Source organism: Pelodiscus sinensis, chromosome 1 (assembly GCF_052426305.1).
Source record: "Pelodiscus sinensis isolate ZL-2025 chromosome 1, ASM5242630v1, whole genome shotgun sequence".
NCBI lineage: Eukaryota > Metazoa > Chordata > Testudines > Trionychidae > Pelodiscus > Pelodiscus sinensis.
The window spans coordinates 103,904,416-103,925,650 of NC_143052.1; the positions used below are offsets into that span (position 1 = coordinate 103,904,416).

At 45.3% G+C, this 21,235-nt stretch overlaps 1 protein-coding gene across 3 annotated transcripts in view; it reads right to left on the reverse strand.

The window, feature by feature from the left end:
- Positions 1-21,235, reverse strand: part of DENND2A (DENN domain containing 2A) — an 88,618-nt gene that overhangs the window by 33,915 nt on the left and 33,468 nt on the right. For all 3 annotated transcript variants that reach the window (XM_075939757.2, XM_075939756.2, XM_075939755.2), the window contains exons 2-7: positions 10,682-10,780; positions 8,684-9,907; positions 6,701-6,822; positions 3,065-3,186; positions 2,047-2,244; positions 8-101 (exon numbers count right to left, since the gene is read on the reverse strand). In XM_075939757.2, the coding sequence (XP_075795872.2) occupies positions 8-101; positions 2,047-2,244; positions 3,065-3,186; positions 6,701-6,822; positions 8,684-9,907; positions 10,682-10,767 (1,846 nt within the window). In that variant the 5' untranslated portion in view covers positions 10,768-10,780. The remainder of the gene's footprint in view (positions 1-7; positions 102-2,046; positions 2,245-3,064; positions 3,187-6,700; positions 6,823-8,683; positions 9,908-10,681; positions 10,781-21,235) is intronic.

Sequence of the window (21,235 nt, forward strand, 5' to 3'; positions counted from 1 at the left end):
CATTCACCTTTCCCTGAATTGCTCTCCGTAGATTGGGACAGCCTCTTGACACGCTTCTTTCCCCTTCGGGCCTCATAAATGGCGTTGATTCTCAATACCAGCTGCTCAGCAATCAGGAGACAGAAAACAGGGTTACCACACTTCCCCCAGTAAGGGAGATGAAAATGTTATTGTTCCAGAGAGAATCTGTAGTTTCCTAATCCTGGCCAACAATCTTCTCATCACCACTGTACCCTAGAGGTTCCATAAACACTATGGCCCTGTCTACCCTTTGCTGACAATGAGTCCCCCTGGGTCTTTCCTGGACTAGTTCTTTCCACTCCAGGGGATTCAGAACAACAGATCACCAGTAAAGATTAAAGTGTTCTCAACACTTGTTACAGAAACCATGTTAAAGATCTACTTAGGATTCAAAAACCTACTTAGATTACCGAGAACCTTAATAAAAAATGCTATAGACACTTTATACATTTTCCACATGGGAGAAATCAGTGCTAACTGATGCCACTGTTACAATCAGCATTTTAAAAAGGACTTTTAGTTAGGGCTGTCAAGTGATTAAAAATGAATCCCGATTAATCACTGTTAAACGATAATATAATATCATTTATTTAAATAGTTTGGATGTTTTCTACCCTTTCAACTATTTTTATTTCAATTACAACACAGAATAGGAACTGTACAATACTCACTTTATTGATATTTTAAAATATGAAATGGATGCCTAACATGATACAAGATATAGCACTGATGGCATCTTGAGGAGGCAGAAGTGGAGAGGCCACATGAGGCAGAAACACCGTATGTTAGCAGATTAGCTTTGTTGCTATGCTAGTCTATACATACCCATGAATTACTCTGGAGAAAAACCATCTCCAGATAATCCGTGTAATCAACAGTGACGAAGAGATGCCAGACTGACTTAGTACAAATTTGGTCAGAAATGCTTTAAACAAAACCCTTTAGGATAGACCATTTATTTCACATCTCAAGCTCTCTGTCCTGGTTCTCATGTTGGAGCCAACATCAATGTATATAGTAAATCTAATTCACCTGCACATAACACTATGCTCATCAATAAACTCAAACTCTTTCATTTCCCTGTCCGTAGCACATGAGAAAAATCTGCATCTCTTTTTTTTAACGCATGAACACAAACATTGTGAAGACCCAGGGGTACAACACAGGCATGCAAAATTACATTTGTGCACATGTAAACACCTGATCAAAAGACAAATACACATTTTTCCAAAGGAAGACTGTCTGGTCAGTAACACAGTTATAGCTTAGCACTGATAATCTCTGCCAGAGCTTTGCAGGAAAACTTACCATTTGTAAGCATTCAATACTTGGTTCATGCCTCACTTGAACACAACTGCTCCCTGATCTAAATCTAAAACAGTGTTATGATTTATGAAATCACAGTCAATCTTAAACAGGAAGTGTTGTTAAAGAAAACACCTGTGCCTACAGACAAACAAACAGGATTCTACATAGCTTGAGTTCCATCTTTGTTTCCTTTGTTTATGAGGGATCACACCCCAGCTTGGAACTCATACAGCACATTGAGACATCTAGGGGGCTGAACAACATCTTGAAAGAAAACATATATTACCAGGTAAGAACTATTGGATGCATGGCCCTTCATGGGATTCATTGCGCTCCACATCTCCCACTGAATATGGTTGGAAAAAGATGTAATGTTTGCACAAAAAAAAATCATCAATTTTCTGTCAACTTTTGAATTTCATCAAAAAATTTCAGTTGAAATTTCTAATTCTGAAATTTTTTTACTTGTATTCCTTGCGATAATGTGGGATATATCAGATAGAAAAATACATTCTTTAGATCTTGTAGGGATCTTTGAACCCCTTTTCCCATGAGGAAAACATGTGGGATGTAGAAAATGTTCAGCACTAACAGTGAAAGGTTAAATCGTAGCCCAGAACTCTCCTCAATTTTATGGGCATGACATTGGAAATTGCACCAAAATCCATCCTTATCAATGTAACAACATGTGAGAAGCTGGGGAGAAAATGACATTACCTTGGGAATTTTCCGTCTCCTCTTGCCATTCTGAGAATCTCCCACGGAGAAGAAAGTATCATCTGGGCTGCTTGGAGTAGAGGGGGGGCTGATTTTAGAAGGGGACCCTGTTCCGTCACGGCTCAGTTTCCTTATGTCCAGCAGTTTGAAACTCCGCCGCTCTGAGTTTTGTCGAAAGAAAATGGGTTTGGAAAGCAACTGGGAGGAGAGACAGAATGGAGGAAAGGAAATAAATCAACACACCAATCCACATAGCTATACTTCATGAGAAAATATTGCGGCAACACTAATTTCAGTTAGGTAAGCTGGAGCACCTGGCTAGCACACCACTAGGCGTGGCTCACAAGTACGCTTAGCAGCTTTTCACAGGCCCAAAAAGTTTTCATGGCTGTCACAATTTATACGGGACTATCCTGCAAGACAATTAAAGGGTCCCAACATTCCTTTCAGATCATACAGAATCTCAGAGATTTGCAACAAGGCCCCACACAACTTCCAAGACTTATGCAATCCTGTGGCTTTAAACAAAATAAAACTAACCAACCAATCCACCACAAACATGTGGGATAAGGAGCACTTGGCCAGTAGGAACAAGGGAACTCGCACACCAGATTAGAGAAAGGTGCAATGGATCAAAACAGGATTTTGTGCAAAACAAAACATGATAGCTAGTATCACACCCTTCTTGCACAAAAGCTTAATAGAACCCTGACAATTACAACCCTTTAAATCTTATCCTGGATTATTGAGTAAATTCCAGATGCATGCTTCTGGCATACTGCTTGGGAATTAACTCCAACGTAAGAAAAAATAAGAAACCATACCAAAGAACGAACATGGGAATTCTTGTTATTATGGCTTGTTATTGTTATTGTGCCTCCTCTCAACAGTAGCTAAAAGATAAAAAAGGTGAAAACTTGACCTCATTAAAATCAATAGCAAAACTCCACTGGCCTCAATGAGAGCAGAATTTCACCTAAAGAACAGGAGAGGCATCATGCTGGGTGAACCAAGGTACCTTGGTGGGCGTGCCAGGTACAGAAGAGGTGGGGGATGCTGGGAAAGTCAGGACACATTTTTTCCCCAGGCAGCGGCTGTTCATCTCAATGTCTTCATAAGGGTTTTCCTTTGATGGTGGATCTGCAGCAAAGAGCCACATGCTATATGTAAGAAACGCAGAAAATCCTTGAGGAATCCCACAAAATCTCTGCTGGGATCTTATTGCTTCCCCCGTAACTCCCACATCTAGTAGTTTAAAAAACTATTCACAAACATTCTTGCTATCCATTCTCTCTCCAGCTCTGCGCGTACAACTGCTTACTGGATTGCATCCAAATCCTGACCATGATGTATCCAGCCACAGAATTATGCCACAGAAGCTAGAGATGGAAAAGACCCATTAAGTTCTCCAGTCCATTTCCCGGTCAATGGAGAAGTCATCAGGTTTTCCTATACAGTGGCCCATAATATTCCTTCTCTTTATTCTTCTGATTCCTGTTCTCTCCAAATTAAAGGTCAGTGCTTCACCTCAGTCCCACTTAAGCCTTTCAAATACCATTTAAGTGGGTCTTAATTGGTGCATAAGGCTCATGCTGCTAACTTGGGGTGCCTTGATTTGAAAGTGAGCTGAAGATACTCAGCCCCTTGGAAAGGTCAGGACCTAGGTGTCTCAATCTGGTCACCTAAAATCAGTGATGGAAAACGTAGGCCAAAGTGTCTGAATGGGCAGGCTATTTATTCTGAGCCTTCTCTTTCCCCGTGAATCCAATAGAAAGCCATTAATTCAAGTTCTCCTATTCTTGTACACACCTCTCTGAGATTGAATATAGGCATTCAGTAATGCATAAGGCAGGCACTGCAGTAGGGATGTTAAATTGAGATTAATTGAATAGTTGATGGAAATCCCATCGACTATTCAAATAGTTAATTAGTCTATAAGGGTGCCTCAAGAGGGCTCTTGCTACAGTTCAAAAGGGGAAGCCCCATAGGGAGCCTGGGGCCAGCAGGGGACTTCTACTAGCCCTGCGCTCTCTGCAGTGCCTGAGCCTTTGAAATATACAAGAGCCCCAGCAGAATCGCAGCTTCAGTCCCCGCCTGCGCCAATTCCCACTGTGCCTCCACCTCACCTGTGCCCCGCGGAGACAGTGCTGGGGGAACCAGCTTTTAAGCCGGCTCCTCCTAGCACCAACTCCTGTTCCCCACCTTGATGCCTTTCTCTGATAGAGGCAGCAAGTGGAGGGAAGCGACTAGTCTCATCAAAGTCGACTAGTCGCTTACATCCCTACACTGCAGCTTAGCTTTGGATCTTGTATATGGTTTGTATTTCCTGTCTGACTGCACAACAGCCTGCCTTGCCAGAGGTCCAGGGGGGCACGCCAGGGGTGTCATTAGGATTTATGAAGCCCTACACAGCCCTATTAAACTGGTGTCCCTATGCTCAAGGGCAGCTTCCGGGAGGAGAGGGATGAAGATTTTTTTAGAGCTGTGATTTTATAACCCTAAGCAAGACACTAATGAAATATTTTACAAACAAATTTTAAACTAAGCTCCTGTAGAGTGCAAACGAACGGAGTAAATTCAGAAACTGACAGTATATACACCGAGGGTTGGCAAGTGCCTGTTAAATGGCTTCATTACCACTTGAATGACTCTTTCACAGGTTCAAAGTTCGTCTAATAGGTCTGGCAGCCTTTTTCACTTCTAAGTTAACGAGCTCTGCTCCAGAGGAAGCAGAGCCACAGAACAGGGATAGGAAAAGGAGGGTGGCTGGCCATTAAGACCCAAGGGTGCCCTACACAGCTGTATATTCTGCATAGGGATAAGGATGGCCCTGGGGCACGCAGCTGAAGCCATCTTACAAGGACACAACACCACCAGACCTTTTGCACCTCTTCTTCTATGACACTGCGTGAGTCTACAAGTGACCCATTGCCTGGACTCACCCAGGTGAGGGTGGTAAAAGTATTCATCTATCACAGAAATCTGCATGCAAATGTTCTGGAAGCACACACTGCCCCTGAAGCAGAGAACTTATTCTAGGTTTAGGGGACACTGCAGGTCTCCCTCCTCCTGCTGACGCCTGAGCAACTTAGCTTTGTGGGGGCCCCCTCTGGCATGGGGCCCAGGCAACTGCCCTGATTGCTCCACCCTCCCCAACACTGGCCCTCGCTTTTATAGGCAGAAAATCAGTTGTTGTGGAGACAGCTGTGCTGTGGAGTTTTAATAGCACGGTGGGAGAGGGCATCCGAAAGAAAAAGGTTGAGAACACCTGCTCTAAGTGGCATACAAAAAAGGGGCAGTTCTAATCCTCACGGCTCCAGCGTGCGTGTGTCTGTGTGCACTCTGTTTCCTATTGTCTGTGGCTCATCACTAGCACCCTGTGGCAGAATGCCAGACTGAGCAATTGCAATCCCCGCACTCAGCATGCACGGTGGAGTTTTCTAGCAAGAGCTGTACATCCTTTATAAAGTCTCCCAGCCTGTGCTTTTATGCAATAGAAAATTGCAGCTTTGCTGGAACCATCCCTGTCAGCCCTCTCCTCCTCCAGATTCCATGGCAACCACACCAGGGCTGCAGGGGTCAATTAAAGATCATTAACTCCAGGGCCAGCCAGGCAGAGCCTAAGCACACAGCAAGGAAACAAAAACCCTCTTGCTGACTATTATCTATAACCCTCCCTTGCCTCTAACCCTTTCAATCAAAATGTAGGGAGAACAGGGATTTCAGTATGGTACTGGAGTTCTTTGCAAGCTTGGGGAGAGAGGTGTGGCTGTTTAGAAACAGATCTGCCAGTGCTTTAACCCTGTAATGTGATCCCTGTTATTCCAGCTGGAAGGGGGACACTTCCACTATGGCTTTGCCCAGCAGCTGTTAGGGCATTCCCTGTCCTTTGGTCCCCAAACCAGCTGGGGAAAGAGGGCCCCTAATTCTTGCAAAAGGGACAGTTTTAAAATGTACAACTAAAGCTGATCTGTTCTGAGCAAGGAAAGGGCAGGGCACCTTCACCGTGTCCATAGCAAATCCCAAGGGGATGTGCATCCTTTGGGAGAGCGCTTTAGTCAAACAACACGAGAGTTTGCTAAGATCAAAATGGCAATGTCCTGCTGGTTCCTAAGAGCACGTGGCTCTCTCCCATCTCAAACAACATGGCCCTCCCACCCCATGGGATACAGCAGCACTGATTTCCTTCCTCATCAGCTAAACTCTGCCAGGAGGTCACTTAACTCTAGCACTTCAACAGCTAGACTCAGTGCTCCTCAGGGAAAGGTGTATGTTCTGCTCTATGTTCTGTAACAGACTGTCTCATTCCTAGTACTATGTAAAGAGTAGGATAATAAGATAACGTGCCTAAGAACGGCACTGATGGAGCTCAGCTGTCCCCAGCCTAATGCTGAAGGGAGGAATAAATCGCAGTGCTACAAACACAACCCCAGGGGTCGTAGGAGCCAGTGTTTGAATTTCATGGCCACTCATTCACACAATCTTTTTCTTCCTGCTGGCTGAAATTTTGTGTGTGCTGCACCTCAGTATGCTCTTGCCTAACAAATACATTGTCCTAGCTCAGCCTTTGGACTGACACACATTTTCATCGATGGTCCCCCAGACTTTTTTTTAATTGCCCAGCCTCTCCCCAATCCTCTCTTGAAGTTCCTACCCAAAATGTCTTCATAGATGTTTTCCTCAGATAAAGTGCGTGTCAGCTTGGTCTGAGCGTACCAATCCACCCTGCCATTCTCGGACGACGACTGCAGCAAGTCTTCAAACTCATAAGACTTCCTGTGCCATTCAGGAGGGCAGAAGGAAAAAGGGAGAGAAATAGAATGGATAATGACAGAGACAGAGTTTACAAGTCCAATAACTCAGGATCATTCATGAGTCTCCAGCAAGTCACTCAGCCAGCAATATGCTGCTAGAGCCATCCCATACAATGTATGAAGCAATGTCAACACAACAATGAGTTTTTACCAGACTGGGACTAGTCCACAAATGTCAGGGTTGCAATGGTTTCTCTAGCGAGTAATGATTCTAACACACTCTAAAGAACTAAAAAACACTATTGCTGCATCTAGACTGGCAAGTTTTTCTGCAAAAGCAGGTGCTTTTGCAGAAAAACTTGCCAGCTGTCTACACTGGCCACTTGAATTTGCGCAAGAACACTGCCAATCTAATGTATGATCGTCAGTGTTCTTGTGCAAATACAATGACTCTCCTGCTTGGGAAAAAGCCCTCTTGCGCAAATGCTTTTGCGCAAGAGGGCCAGTGTAGACAACTTAGAACCTTTTTGCGCAAAAAAGCCCCGATGGCGAAAATGGCGATCAGAGCTTTCTTGCGCAAAACCGCGTCTAGATTGGCATGGACGCTTTTCCGCAAAAAGTGCTTTTGCGCAAAAGTGTCCGTGCCAATCTAGACGCTATTTTCCGCAAATGATTTAACGGAAAAACTTTTCAGTTAAAAGCATTTGCAGAAAATCATGCCAGTCTAGACGCAGCCTCTGGGTCATAACCTGCAACACCTAGAACATGTTGGCACTGCAATCTGAAGTCAGCCATGTTTCACTACAATCTGAGATCTGACTGCAGCACGGGCAGACATATCTGTGCCTGCAGAGCTAAAAATAGCAGCACAGTCTTCAACATGAATTGTATAAGCACACAAAGGACTCTGGGTATCTACTCACACTAAGCCCATATTGTCCCAACAACACTGCTATTTTTAGCTCTGCTAGCACACGTAAAGCTAGTGCAGATATGATTGTAGAGTAGATATACCCTAAGAAGTGCCTTCCTCCACAAGCAGTACCAATGATTACTACTCAACACGAGTAACTGTTATAAAAAATCAGGCCTCATATGAATGGCGCAGGAGAGCAATGCACAGACATTGAATGATGAAAAGGGATAGGAGTGGAGCATCCTAGCCAGTCAAGCTTAGAGAGGTTTAAAGTCCTCTCCCAGTCTAAATGAAGTCAAGAATTTTTATTGTTAAGGTAGATCCACTGCAGATCATACACTCAAAAAGGAGAGTGCATTTTTAAGGCACATCTCTCCCCTCCTCAAATATTTGGATTTACAAAAACTGATTAAACAAGGAACAGATGTAAGCAGAAAGGGCAATTCTACCCTGAAAAGTGACACTGTGAAAATGGCATGGCAAGGTCCCATCCCTAACCATCTCTCAAAGGCTCCTGATCAGCTGTGCTCATTCTGCAAGCAAAAAAAGAATTTGTATTGTCTGTAAACTGGCAACATCCCCAACTTATTCTGGGAGTGGCGCATCGAGGTGGAATAATTCCGTCTCACTCACTGCTACTAGTAATAGCATCTCCATGTCAAAGTCATTACACCCATGAGAACCTGCTGGCCTTTTCGCACAGGTGTAATGGAGCAGAATATATCCTGCAGGCTCATGATTACTGACATTGCTGAGAGGAAAGAAAACTGCTTCATTTCCAAAGCCCCAGGTGAATTTAGGGTGCGGTTAGTCAGAAAGACATCTTTTTTTACTGACGAAAGAGGCCGAGACACAATAAACATAGACGCCTCTTTTATGGAGGCCCTTTACAGGAGCAGAACTTTACATCACCCACAAGTGAATCAAGAACTGCTGAAGCAGCATTAGAGTAGTAAAGCTAGAATACCTGTGGTCAGCATTATTCTTATGTTTCCCGTTCCATAGTCTTCTGCTGACAGCTGATGGGGGAGGAGAAGAAGGCAGAGGAGGGGGAGGTATAGATGGCAGAGGGGGCAAGTTTCTCTTATTTCTAGCTGCCGGAATCCATCCCTCTTCCCCCTCATGTTTGAAAGTCCGCCTGGGCTTTGGAAGTGGGTTGATGAAGGGTTTCTTCTCTGGTACCCCTGGTTCCGTGTACACGTTCTCCATACTGCGATCCTTGCATTTCATTTGAGATGCTTTCACTTCTTCCAGAGTCCCAAAAATGGGCTCGCTGATTTCCATGTCTAAGCTGAGGAGCCTCTGACTGAGTTCAGCGCCACACACACCTTCCTGGTCCTCTGGGGAGGTCTGTGCCTCTTCTGCTTTCTCCTGCAGACTGTGTGGGGAATAATAAGTACCTGGCAGCTGTGGCTGCAGTTCTGCTGATCCTTCCTTCAAGGCCTGCTCCAATTTTTTGACCTGATTCAGTACTGACAGGTTCTCTTTCTGGACATCCCACTTACCCCCTTTCACCTCCTTGCATTTTCCAACACTGGAATCGAGCTCCTCTTCCTTTGCCTGCAATTCCACTTTCCTCTCTGTTCCCTGCCCCACGCCCTTTGATGCGCCCACTTTTCTTTCGTTCTCTTTGCCTGCCCCTTTGCAGTCCAACTCCCAGGTGATAAGCCTCTTGGTGTCTACTTTCTTAGGCCCCCAAACTTCCCCCCCGCTCATCTTCTGCACCACACAGGGCACCTTGTGCTCCTCTTTAACTCCTTGCTCTTCTTCCTTACGACTGCCCAGAGGAGAAGGCGTTTCTTTTTTCCCTTCCCATTCAGAAATCTTGTCCTTGATACTGAAGGGCTTATTCCTCAAACCAACTTTCCCAGGTGACTGTAAATTCTGAGTGCTTCCTATCTGCCTCCTTATGATGTTGCTGCTCTCCGTGACATTAAGATCCACCGATGGGTCGCTGATAGTCATTTTGGGACTCAGCATGTTCTGCCGAAAGCAGTCTAACTTTGGATCCAGCATCAAGTTCTCCAGTGATTTCAATGGGCTTTTCACCACAGAGGAACCTTGTTGAGCTTTAGGTCCTAGACTAAGGGTGAACCTGGCACCTTCAGAAAAATTTTCACTTGAAGACCCAAACCAAAGTCTTTCTAATTCCTTCACGGTGTTTGTGTTATTGTAACTTGCAAGCTTGGTCCTGCACAGCAAAGACAAAAGAGAAGAAAAAACCCTACTTTTGCGGATTTTCAGAGCACTTTGCAAAGCGGTAAGGCTTTGTCTGTGCTATAAAGATGGCACCAATGTAAGTAGATTAATTTTAAAACTATTTAGTTATATAGGTATGCCCCACTCCCTTAGGATAAACCAACCTAAATGCATTTACCCCTGTTTAGTTTAAATCTATAACCTGGATTAATGGAAATTGGGTGCAGTGTGTCTACACTAGGGGTTGGCACTGACACAACAATTACATTGATTTAATTACAATGGTGCAAAAACAGTGTGCAGGTCAATCCTAAATTTCATGCTAGTAGGTCACTGAGCATGTAAGCAAACCTAGCAGCCATTATGCACCCAGCCTTAGACATTAACATCTGTGGTACCGAAAGGAAGCGAGATATTAACCAGAACATCACTGGTCCCAAATCTCATGCTCCTTTAACTTCTGTCAATTACAGTGGGAGGATGGACTTTTGTGGAAGCTTTTGACACAGGGTGATGCCTCTAATGGGGTGGAACCCACCCTCCCCTTCCTTTCTCCCCCAGTCTAGTAGTGCACTGTGATATCATCATGGACTTACATCAGGGTGAGAGATTTAAACATGCAACCTGACAGCCTGGAGACACCAGCTGAGGTATACTGATGCTACAGGCACATTTTAGGATATGAGAGAGAGCACCAATGGAAAGTAATGGCTCCTTCTCCACCTCCCTCCCTTAGAAAAAAAACCAAGAATTTAGGACTTTTCACCTTTCAAGGGATTTGCAGACACCGTTTTCAGACTTGTTGCTTACGTCGGCTGCCTTGCTAGATGTCATCATGTCAGCACCTGGCATGGCGACAGGCCACCTATAGGGAGTCAAAGCAACACTTAAACCATTAGAGGTATCGTAACAGACTGACAATATCCTGTAGTATGCTGGCCAGTGCTTCTGGACTGAAGACAAACTATGCTGAATTAACAACAAGAAGCCTGGTGGCACTTTAAAGACTAATGAATTTATTAGGGCCTTAGGACATAAGCTCTCATGAGCTACAACTCACTTCATCAGATGCTGAAGAAGAAAACATGAAATTAAACCTCAAGAAAATTAAATTAAACCTGATTGAATCAGAGTCCATATCTTGGGGATTCCATTCTATTGAAAATGGCATTGAGTATTGTTACGAGCACCCTAAGGACCTTCTCCAGGAAGTGGGAGATGCTAATGTACTTACTCTGTTATCAGCCCTTTGAAGTGCCCCTCTACCCCAGCTGAGATATGCATATATTTGTTTTAATGGGATTCTCCAGGGACCAACAGGCAAAGCAACAGGTTTTGGGTAAATAGCCTGGTTTTAAATTGGCTGAGGACTTTCTTCCTCATCCAGTAAATGGCCAAGACTCCTCGTTCAAGCCTGGTGGTAGAGTGAAAAGAGAAGGCCTATGGAAGTACCATAAGACTGGGTAGTTTTTCCAAGCTGAAGCTCTGATGAACTTGTGCCCACAAATGAAACTCCTTGGATGGCCCTTATTAGGATAATATCTGGTAAGCTTATTGACACACGGGTAGGGCCTATTGTTTTTAACATGTTTTTTTGACAGTGCTTTTACCCTAATAATAACATAGGCTTGCACAAGAAGATTTGTGTGGTATCTGTAACCATGGGCAATCACACTGTTAATCATCTCCAAAGAGAAAGCAGGCAGCTTGTCTTGGCTGGGAATATCAGTGATGGCAAAGAAATAGCTCAGTCAGAAGGGACAGGCAGATAGGGCTCCATCCAAAAAACAAAAAGGCTCCATCCAAAATACAAAAACAAACAAAAAAAATTAATGGAGATTACCTATCTCCTAGAACTGGAAGGGACCTTGAAAGGTTATTGAGTCCAGTCTGCTGCTTTCACAGCAAGACCAAGTATCATCCCTGATGAATTTTTGCCCCAAATCCCTAAATGGCCTCCAGAAGGATTGAACTCACAACCCTGGGTTTAGCAGGCCAATGCTCAGGTAACCACTGAGGAGCTGGAAAAGGCTGTTTGTGAGTACCCTTGGCTGGCCCCTTGAGGGGGAATAAGATGTAGTTCCCTGGACTGTGAGGTGTAACATTGTCTTTTCCAACAAGACAAACCTTCCCTGCCACTCTTCTCTCCAAGCACCCATGCAAAACCTACTCCTGGAAATCCAGTAGGATAATAGCAGCAAGTCACTGCAGATTCCTGCCTCAGTTTCTCCTTCTGCAAAATGATGATGATCATTTTTATCCACCTACCTCCCATGAATGCTGTGAGAATTAAGTAATCGTCAGGATATGGCCTATCTATGACTCTGGGTTTCTACAGTGCTCAGCATGGTGGGGCTCCTGTCTCAATTAGTCCCAAAGATACTGTCATTATTATAACTAGTCAATGGCTGTGCAGTGATTTGAACAGATGATGCACTATGTAAAAGCAAACCAATATTGTTATAAACACTTGGGTCCCTGTCTTCTCTCAGGAGTCAGTTAAAATGGCTTTGAAAATAATCTCTCTGATCAAGAGAATTAACAGCCCTATGGCTTATGAAGCTCTTGCTTCACTATATATTGGATTGATACCCAACCGAGACCCAGGTTTATTGATTAAACTACTGTAGGCCCCATAGCCACTCTGTGCTAAGGTTCCCGATTGCTTGATGTATTCTCACTCTAGAGGGTCCTTATAGAGTGTTACTGATCACCCTTGTGGATTTAAGGGAGGAAATTCATCCCAGGAGTATATGCACGGAAACTGAGGGAGTTGGGGATGAAATGCATCCCTGGCCCAGGGTCTTCAAACTGCAGAATTTGTTTTGGTCACTGCTTACTATTCTTTACATGGTGATTTCTGTTCTTTGTGGGGCAAGAATGTCAGTCTGTTCGCTCGGAGCACCTTTGCAACACAGGCAATGCAACAGATTTTCTCCTTTTTATCTTGTCCTGAAATTCAACTCTGGCTCTTTAAGAGTCCAACCACCCCAGAAAGCAGTGTCAGGACTTTTCAGGAGGGCATTATCTGTAGCCTCTGAAAAGCATTTCAATGACAGGAAAGAGTTCATTGTCTCCTACACAATACTTTAAAACCCTGAAAGCCTCTGGAGTCTATCCACTTGGCTGGTCTATCTAATGCTCCCCTGTGATGGTTGGACTTTGGCAGCAAGACCAACTGCATCAGTGAAGGGCAATTCCTAGCCCTTTGGCACAAAAATGAGAGAGAGAGAGAGAGAGAGAGAGAGAGAGAGGGAGAGAGAGAGAGAGAGGCTCTGTCTAGACTGTAGGCTTTTTTCGGAAGAAGCTTTTCCGGAAGAGATCTTCCGAAAAAACTTCTTCCGAAAGAGCACATCCACACTGCGAAAGCACACCGAAAAATGATCTCCTTTTCCACAGATAGCATCCCCACTGCATGGACGCTACCTCGCATGTAAGCTGTGATTACTATGGGCAGAATGGCCACCAGGGCACCTGTGCTTTTTCCTCTTTCCTCTTCTTGTGAAAGAACTCCCTCTTCCCCGTCCACACACGCCTTTTCCAAAAGAGGTCTTTCAGAAAAAGGCTTCTTCACCATAGAAAGAGGTTTACCAATGTCGGAAAAAACCTTCTGTTCTTTCGATTTTTTTTTTTGAAAGAACGCAATTGCAGTGTGGACATAATTGAAGTTTTTTTGGGAAAAAAAGCCGTTTTTCTGAAAAAACTCTGTAGTGTAGACATATCCACAGAGAAAGGGAGAGAGAGAGACAGAGAATTCAGTCTTGGTTCCTTTCTGAGTTTTCTTTCCCAGGCAATGTGTTCTGTAAGACCGAGTGAACTCTGGAGCTTCTCAGGGAATACAGAGTAGTAGTTTATTACAAACCACGTCCTCTTTTTCCCTAGGCAATAAGCCCCTCTGCTTCTCTCCTTGGTCAGCTGCTGGAACAAGACCCAATTCATTTCTAATGTCAGAGCAACTTTGCGAAATTATCAGGAAAACTGACCAGCTCAAGGAACAAAATCTATTCACCCACTCATTAGCTGTTATGTTTAAGGCTAATGAAAAACTATAGATCATTCGTTCCTCTGTCCACAGAATGACTTCCTCTGGCGAGTGGGAGAATAGATTTCTGCAAAGCTGTAACTGCACTTAGATTGTAAGCTCGTTGGGGTAGGAACTATCTCTTTGTTCCATGTTTGTTTGTATAGCACCTAGTACAATTAGTCTACCACAGGGACTCTGAGGAGCTACCACAATATAAATAACAGAGTCCAGGGTGTGGGGTATATATCCACTTAATTCAATCATCATTCTGCAGTTTCTCTTCCAGCAAGTTCTGATTTGAGGAGGTGGGGGGCTACATTCCCATTCCTGGCCCATGCAATCTCCCACCCAAAAACCAGACATTTTGCCAGCAGGGTCCCCTGTGGAAAATCAGGAGAAAGATGCCACGCACCCTCAACAGGGGTGGGGGAAATTGATGGGATCAACCAGGGGTGACTGGTGAGGAAGGACATATGGACATAAGGGGCACAAGCCAGGTGACCGTCTCCCCCTACGTGACTCCTCTCCGTGCCATCGCTAGCCCAGGAGAGGACAGGGACAAGCCCCCCCTCTCTGCTCCAAGACCTGCCCCTGCTCCACCCTCTCCCTACTTCTCCCCTGCCCTTGCTCCACTTCCCATCATGCCTCTTCTCCCCAGTGCTCCCCCACACTCACCAACAGAAATGGGGACCAGGGAAGCACAGCAACGTGGCTGCAGTCCACTCCACTCCCCCAGCTACCGGCCGCATTGCTGCGCTTCCCGCCGGTGAGTGTGAGGGGGTGGTCCCTCCTCTCCCCTGAGTGATGCAATTGGCAGCCGGGGGAGCGGAGCCACCCTACTCTGATTCACCACCACCACCCCGATACTGCTGCTGGTGAGTGGAAGGGGCTGGCCTGTGCTGTGGGTGCCAGGCTCCCCACTAGTTCCCTGGGCCACCCAGAGGCTTTGGCCCCTTGCCCCTCCCACCTATGGCATTTGGGTTACCACCTGCCCCTTTACCTCGCCCTCCTCCCCCATGCAGCACCCTGGGGCTGACAGTAAAAGGGGGACATTCCCAGTAGCAAGGGACAGAGACATTTGCCAAGGGACAACAGGTAGCTCTTCCCATGGGAGTTGCTAGCAGCCACTGGCCAGCTCGGGGGAAGAGCTGCTGATTGGCCAGTATTCCCCAGCTCCCAGGATTTAGCCCAGTATAGGGGCCACATGGAGCCACTTTTGGCTCCATTCTATCAGATCACCCTGCCCAGCTGAACAAGCAACATCTGGACTGACAGATGTTGCAGGTCTAGCCTGTGTAGGGGGTCAGGAAAGATTTTTTACTCCCATGAGCCATTGCCAGAGGACCAGGGAGTTGTTTTCCTTCCTCACAGCACCTGCAAGGTGTTTTGCATGTAACTGAGGTACTGGGATGGTGCTGCTTACTTGCCGAAACATGTGGCCGGTTTCCAGTGTGGTAAAGAGAATAAAATGAAAGGCTCCCAGAGGTGAATGGCCTGGGATTTTGAAGATGGGTATTGGGCTCATATGGTAGGGTGATACCTTGCGGTCTTTGTGGGCCAAAGTCAGATCTTGTAGCCCTCACAGGCTAATGTCTCCACCACGCAGCACCATCTATCCCCCTCGGGAGTCCGGGGGGGAGCGCTGCACATTTTGGGTTATATGGTAAAGAGCCCTGTAACTCCCGCACTGGGCCCGGTTGCTGAGTGTGTCGTAGGGTTGCCAGGTGTCTGGTATTTTCGCTTCCTGGCAGGGGAAAAGAAATCAGAAAAATACCGGACATTGTAGGTGTCTGGTATTTTCTGATTTTTTTTTTTTTTTTTTTACCAGACAGAAGGCAAAAATACTGGATTGTCCGGGTCAATACCGGACACCCGGCAACCCTACGAGTGCTAGGCCGCAGCGTTTTCGGTTGGCACCCAACCAAAGAGCCTGATTGGGTGGTATGGTGGGGACTGCACTTGTCCAGCTGCCAGATCCCATGAGTTGTCGATAGAGGCAGGGACTGCACTGTCAGCTGCCCAGGCAACGGAGCTGGAGCCTGGGTGCGCTGTGGCTACGCAGCCCAAAGTTCTGGCAGCTTCCAGAGCCCCGATCAGAGCCATCCAGTGTCTTACCGGAGCACCACAGTGGGGCACCCTTGGCAGAGACCTAAGGAGGCTCACAGTAAGCAGTAAGAAGAGAAAGTTATATTAATTATTTCCACCATGGAAGATCTACTCCGTCTGACATCTGCAGTGCTCTTGTTCTTATTAGATGCAGCCAGTAGATTCTGGCAAGTTCCTGCCTCTGCTGGCCGTGACTGGCTGGCGAGGTTTGGAATGAAAAATATCACTTACATCACCTTACAGCCACCAACACCAACACCCCAGAAATCTTCCAAAGGAAAACGAGCAAAACTTCATTAGACCTACAGGGAGTTACGTGGATGACAACTGCATTTAGGGGACATCTGAGGAAGAACAAACACATTGATGACTTGTCCCACTTCACCAGCAGCACGAGGATTACTTTCTTTATAAAACAAACCTCAAAGGAGATTATGTCACGAGTAAGACCACGGAGGACAGGGCACAGGGGCATTCTATTTCTCTGTGAACTGAGACACCAGGATATCATGGCCCATAAATTGACAAAAGGGGAGGCAAGATATGCACTCAGGAATCCTTGCCATTGTTTGGGGGAACAACACAGCTATCTGATACCATTTCATAATGAATCAGGGAAAGGAATACCAGCAGGAGGAGGGGAAGATAGAAGGGGGAAGACGTTCTCAAACCTGTTGACTGGACTGTGGGAAGGAAGCAAAGTCTCAGAAGAGAAGGCTTTCCACATATCTCCCACACACACATGGCCTTACGATTCCCAGGGTCATGTGATAGGGACTTCCTGCTACCAGGCAGAGTGAGACCCGCCCTGACCTCTCTCTTCCAGAGTTCCTGCCTGCTTTGTGTTTGCGAAGAGGCGTTTGTTTACTGATCTATCATTGGCATGCAGGAAACGGCCTGGAAATGAGCTGTAATCATCTGTCACCAGCAGTAGCTGTTTGGTTTTCTTCTAATTTTAAGTTTTCCTTTCTCCCCAACCTCCCACTCAAAATACAGTAGTAAAATAAAGCACATGCTTCTCTTTATGGATGCTGGGGAAGCCAGGGCTTAGCATTTCGAAAAGGACTAGTTATTTCAAGTGCCTGACTTGAAATATCTTAACGGGGCAAGGCGGTGTGTGTAATTTTCACAAAGTGCCGAGTACTCGCCCCCTGAAAAATTAGGGCCCTTGAAGCAGTCAAGAATCAGGCTCACCCAAAAAGGTCCCCCAGTTTCACTGGCAGCTTTTGAAAATCTAGCCACATAGTATATAGAAACAAGTAACAATTATCTTAGTTGGCATGGGCTTTTCCCCAGCCTCACCTCCTTTCAAGCCAGCAGCAAGCAATACTGACAATGAACCACTGAGAGACGTATGTATGTGTTGGGGGCTCATTGGTGGGGATGATAAGCTAAGGACTGGAGAGAAAAACTGGCTTACTACACATTCTCTTTCCTTGCCATCCCATACCAACCATGGCAAGGTTCCCTTTTGCAAGACAAAGGTAGTAGGATAGGTAGGAGAATTGCTTTTGGATCTTGGTTCCAATTCAGATCACAAGGCTAAAAGCCATCATCACTTGTTCAGTTGCCGACATGCAATAGTTTCACCCAATTCCACTGAATAACTTTACATCCCAAAACACCACAAGTATTGTCTACATTACTGGTAGACTGCATTAAGGGAGCCTGGACTGAGTTGTCATGGAGACTAAGCAACTCTCTTATCCCTAAAGCAAAGAGAAATGTTTCAGAGGAAAATGAGCAAAACTTATTATGGAAAAGGGTGTTAATTATAGAGAAGACCTGATGTTAATTGACCCAGTCTGCAATCAGAGTAGGTATTCACTTGCTGCAGCTTTCTAAACACGTTCCCGAAAGCTAAGCTGCAGAACGGTTCTAATTAGGCAAGACATGGAAGAACCAAACGTTAAACGGTTTAATCACTGTATCTAATGAAGTCACAACGTTTCTATTCACAAACATGACCAAGTAACCACAGTAACCCTTTCAGGACTCCCTCTTTGCTACACTGGTTATGGTGCTATAAAGAAAGCACCTCCCACATACAGCTTTGTGGTTTTAGAGATGTTCACTGTATAAGGAACCTTAGCCATTTGTAACCTTGAACGGAGTGCCAGCCACACACATGCCAGAGGCAATATCTCAGATCACCAGTTTTGGGGGTTGGGGCAGAGGCTGTTCTTTGTGTTCTGAATTTTGTACAGCACTTAGCAAAATGGGATTGTGGTCCAGGACTGGGCTCTTGGGCACTATGGTCATACAAATAATAAATACTATCTCACATCATTGGAATGACACCACAGTTCCTACCAGTTTGTAGAAAGTCTTGTCCAAAGAGGGGAAAGACCTAAAGAATTTAGGAGAGACCGTCCCCAGCTTCTCATCTAAGATGCCCACAAAAAAGGTTCCATCTGCCCATTCATTTCCATTTGAAGACACCTGAACCACATCACTTTCTTATTCAGGACCATAAGACTCAACAACAATAGACAGCATGTATTATATAGGGCTTTCAAACTTCAGAGTGCTTTCTAGTGCAAATACAACATACGAAAGGCAACGCCCAGCAGACAACAATATATATAGAAGAGGAAGGATGCCAAGAAGACAAAAATACTAACAGGAAGATGGGGAGCAGGGCTGAGCCGACAGTTAGGAACTTGAATTCAAACCCCTTCCACTCCACCCTGAACTCTGTTTAGAGACTATTTCCCTGTAGGGGAAAAAGAAATCTCACACACACAGCCCTCTGCCGGGCCTGCGTGCAGGTTCTCAGTGGCCAAATGAGTCTCCTTGTTATGTATGGATAGGTCGGAGAATTTATTTCCTTTGGGATCTCAAACAGCAGCTCGACCTAGATTGTGTCAAATCACAGAGAAACAGAGAGGAAGTCTCTAGGGTAGGGATATACGCTCTCCCTTAGCAGAACCTGGAGAGAAGAAGGAGAAAGAACATTATGGGGCAGGAGCTCTCAGTGGGTAAGAAATGTTGACTCCAGGGGCCAATGCTGTCCTGCTATGGTGCAAAGCACAGTTAATAATCTCGGTCACAAAGATATACCCGGAGAGAAATATTTTTTCCTCGATGGCAGGATATTTATGGTCTGATCCAAAGCTTATTGAATTATAAGGTAAAAGTTTCATTGATCACAATGGGCTTTGATCAGGCCCATCATCAGCAATAACCAGGGCTCGACAACTAAGAGTAGACTGTAACCCGGAAGAGCCGGGTTCGGGCGATCCGAGCATGTGCACAATGATCTGCATGTGCGCGGATCGCCAGACAGCGCAGCTGGCAAGCAAGGCTCGCCGCGGTTCGGCGAGCCCTGGCAATAACTGATCCTCAGAACTACACAGAAGGGACTTCTCTGAGCCGCCTTCATTTCCTTCCCTCACCCATTCAGCCTTGCAGGCCTGATGCTGTGGTAACCCTTCATACCTGCAAGCTGTAGAAACCTACAGTACTCTTCTAAGCTTTGGTGCAATGCATTTACTTGAGAGCAATGCAAAGCATTCATCTCCTTTCAGCATCTGAATGTGCCAGCAGCATAGCACTCCTGGCTTCTGCTGACCAAGTCGATCCAAAAACCCACAGCAGAACTCCCGTTATTACATTGCAGTAGAAATCTTAAGTGTGGATTTCTAATTCCAAGTCTCACCCATAAAAAATGAGTTTATTTATGAGTGAATTTGTGCAACAGGTGTCCCTAAAGTGTCACATGGATACGCTCCATTTGAAGCACCTGGGCTAGAAACTGGATTATCATTAGAGATCCTGCAAGGTCTTTTTCCATTGGTATAAAGCTTTTGTTCACCTCTAGAGCTGTAGCCCATGAGGCTAGCTTGCCTTTATTATACAGCGTGTCCCTGCTATAAGTCGCCCCGTATACAACCGTTCCACACTAAAGTCATTGACACTCACAGGAACTGATGCATTAAGGGAGCAAGGGAGGTTTAGATTGGACATTAGGAAAAAATTCCTAACTGTCAGGGTGGTCAAATATTGGAATAAATTGCCAAGGGAGGTGGTGGAATCTCCCTCTCTGGAGATATTTAAGAACAGGTTAGATAGACATCTGTCAGGGATGGTGTAGACGGAGCTTGATCCTGCCTTGAGGGCGGGGGGCTGGACTCGATGACCTCTCGAGGTCCCTTCCAGTCCTATTATTCTATGATTCTATGATTCTATAAGTCCTCACATTCCCCACTCTTAAGTCACACACCAAAAAAAAATTGTGCAAATGGAAGTCAGCTGCGGGGAAAAAAATTCCCTGCTTTGTTTCACTATAAGTCTGAGGTTTTTGGAACATATCTTGGACTGACAGCGAGAATGGCCTGTATTCACTACCTTGCCTTCATTACATTCTGTCTTTATTGTATTGAGTAGTAACCTACAGGCCTGTATCCAGTGAAACATTGGCTTCAGCAGTTATTATGAAGTTTGATGCCTATGAACTTTGGCACATATGAACGACTCAGCAGTAACCCCTGAACTGGAAATAGAGTGTAATGGGGAATTTTGTCCATAATGACATCAGCCAACCACAAAAACATGAGCTAACACCAGCTTTTGGAAAGTTGGATAATACATCTAACCACAAGAATGTCATGGCAATACATTGGCATATGTGATAGTAAGTTGAAATACTTAATATTCTAATCTATAAAAGAAGACAGCTCATCATTAGTAGAATGAGGAAATACAAATAAGGAAGAGGGGGGAAACTGCTACTGAATATGCATTTGATATAATAGCATCAACTCAACATGTAAAAGTTGCACCCTAGCCTGTGAGCAGTGGGAGAGAGAGATGTAGCTCTTGGGAGGTGCCCACGTGATGGCCGCCGGCATCGAGGAGGAAGGTGATGGTGATGAGGAAGACAATGGGTAACATCTCAGGTTGTCCTGACGGGGACGTTGTGGTTATATGGATGTTCAAATATGCATTCTGTCATCTCTCTATCTATCTCACTGAGGGTAGGTCTGGACTGCGTCCCTCTGTCGGCAGAGGGATGCAGATTAGGCAGGTCGACATTGCAAATGAGGCAGGGATTTAAATATCCCGTGCCTAATTTTATAAAAATGGCCACCGTTTTTGCCGACTCAGCACTTTGTCGGCAAAAAGCGGCAGTCTAGAAGGGAATCTGTCAAGAAAGAAAGCCTTTTTCGACAGATCCCTTATGCCTCC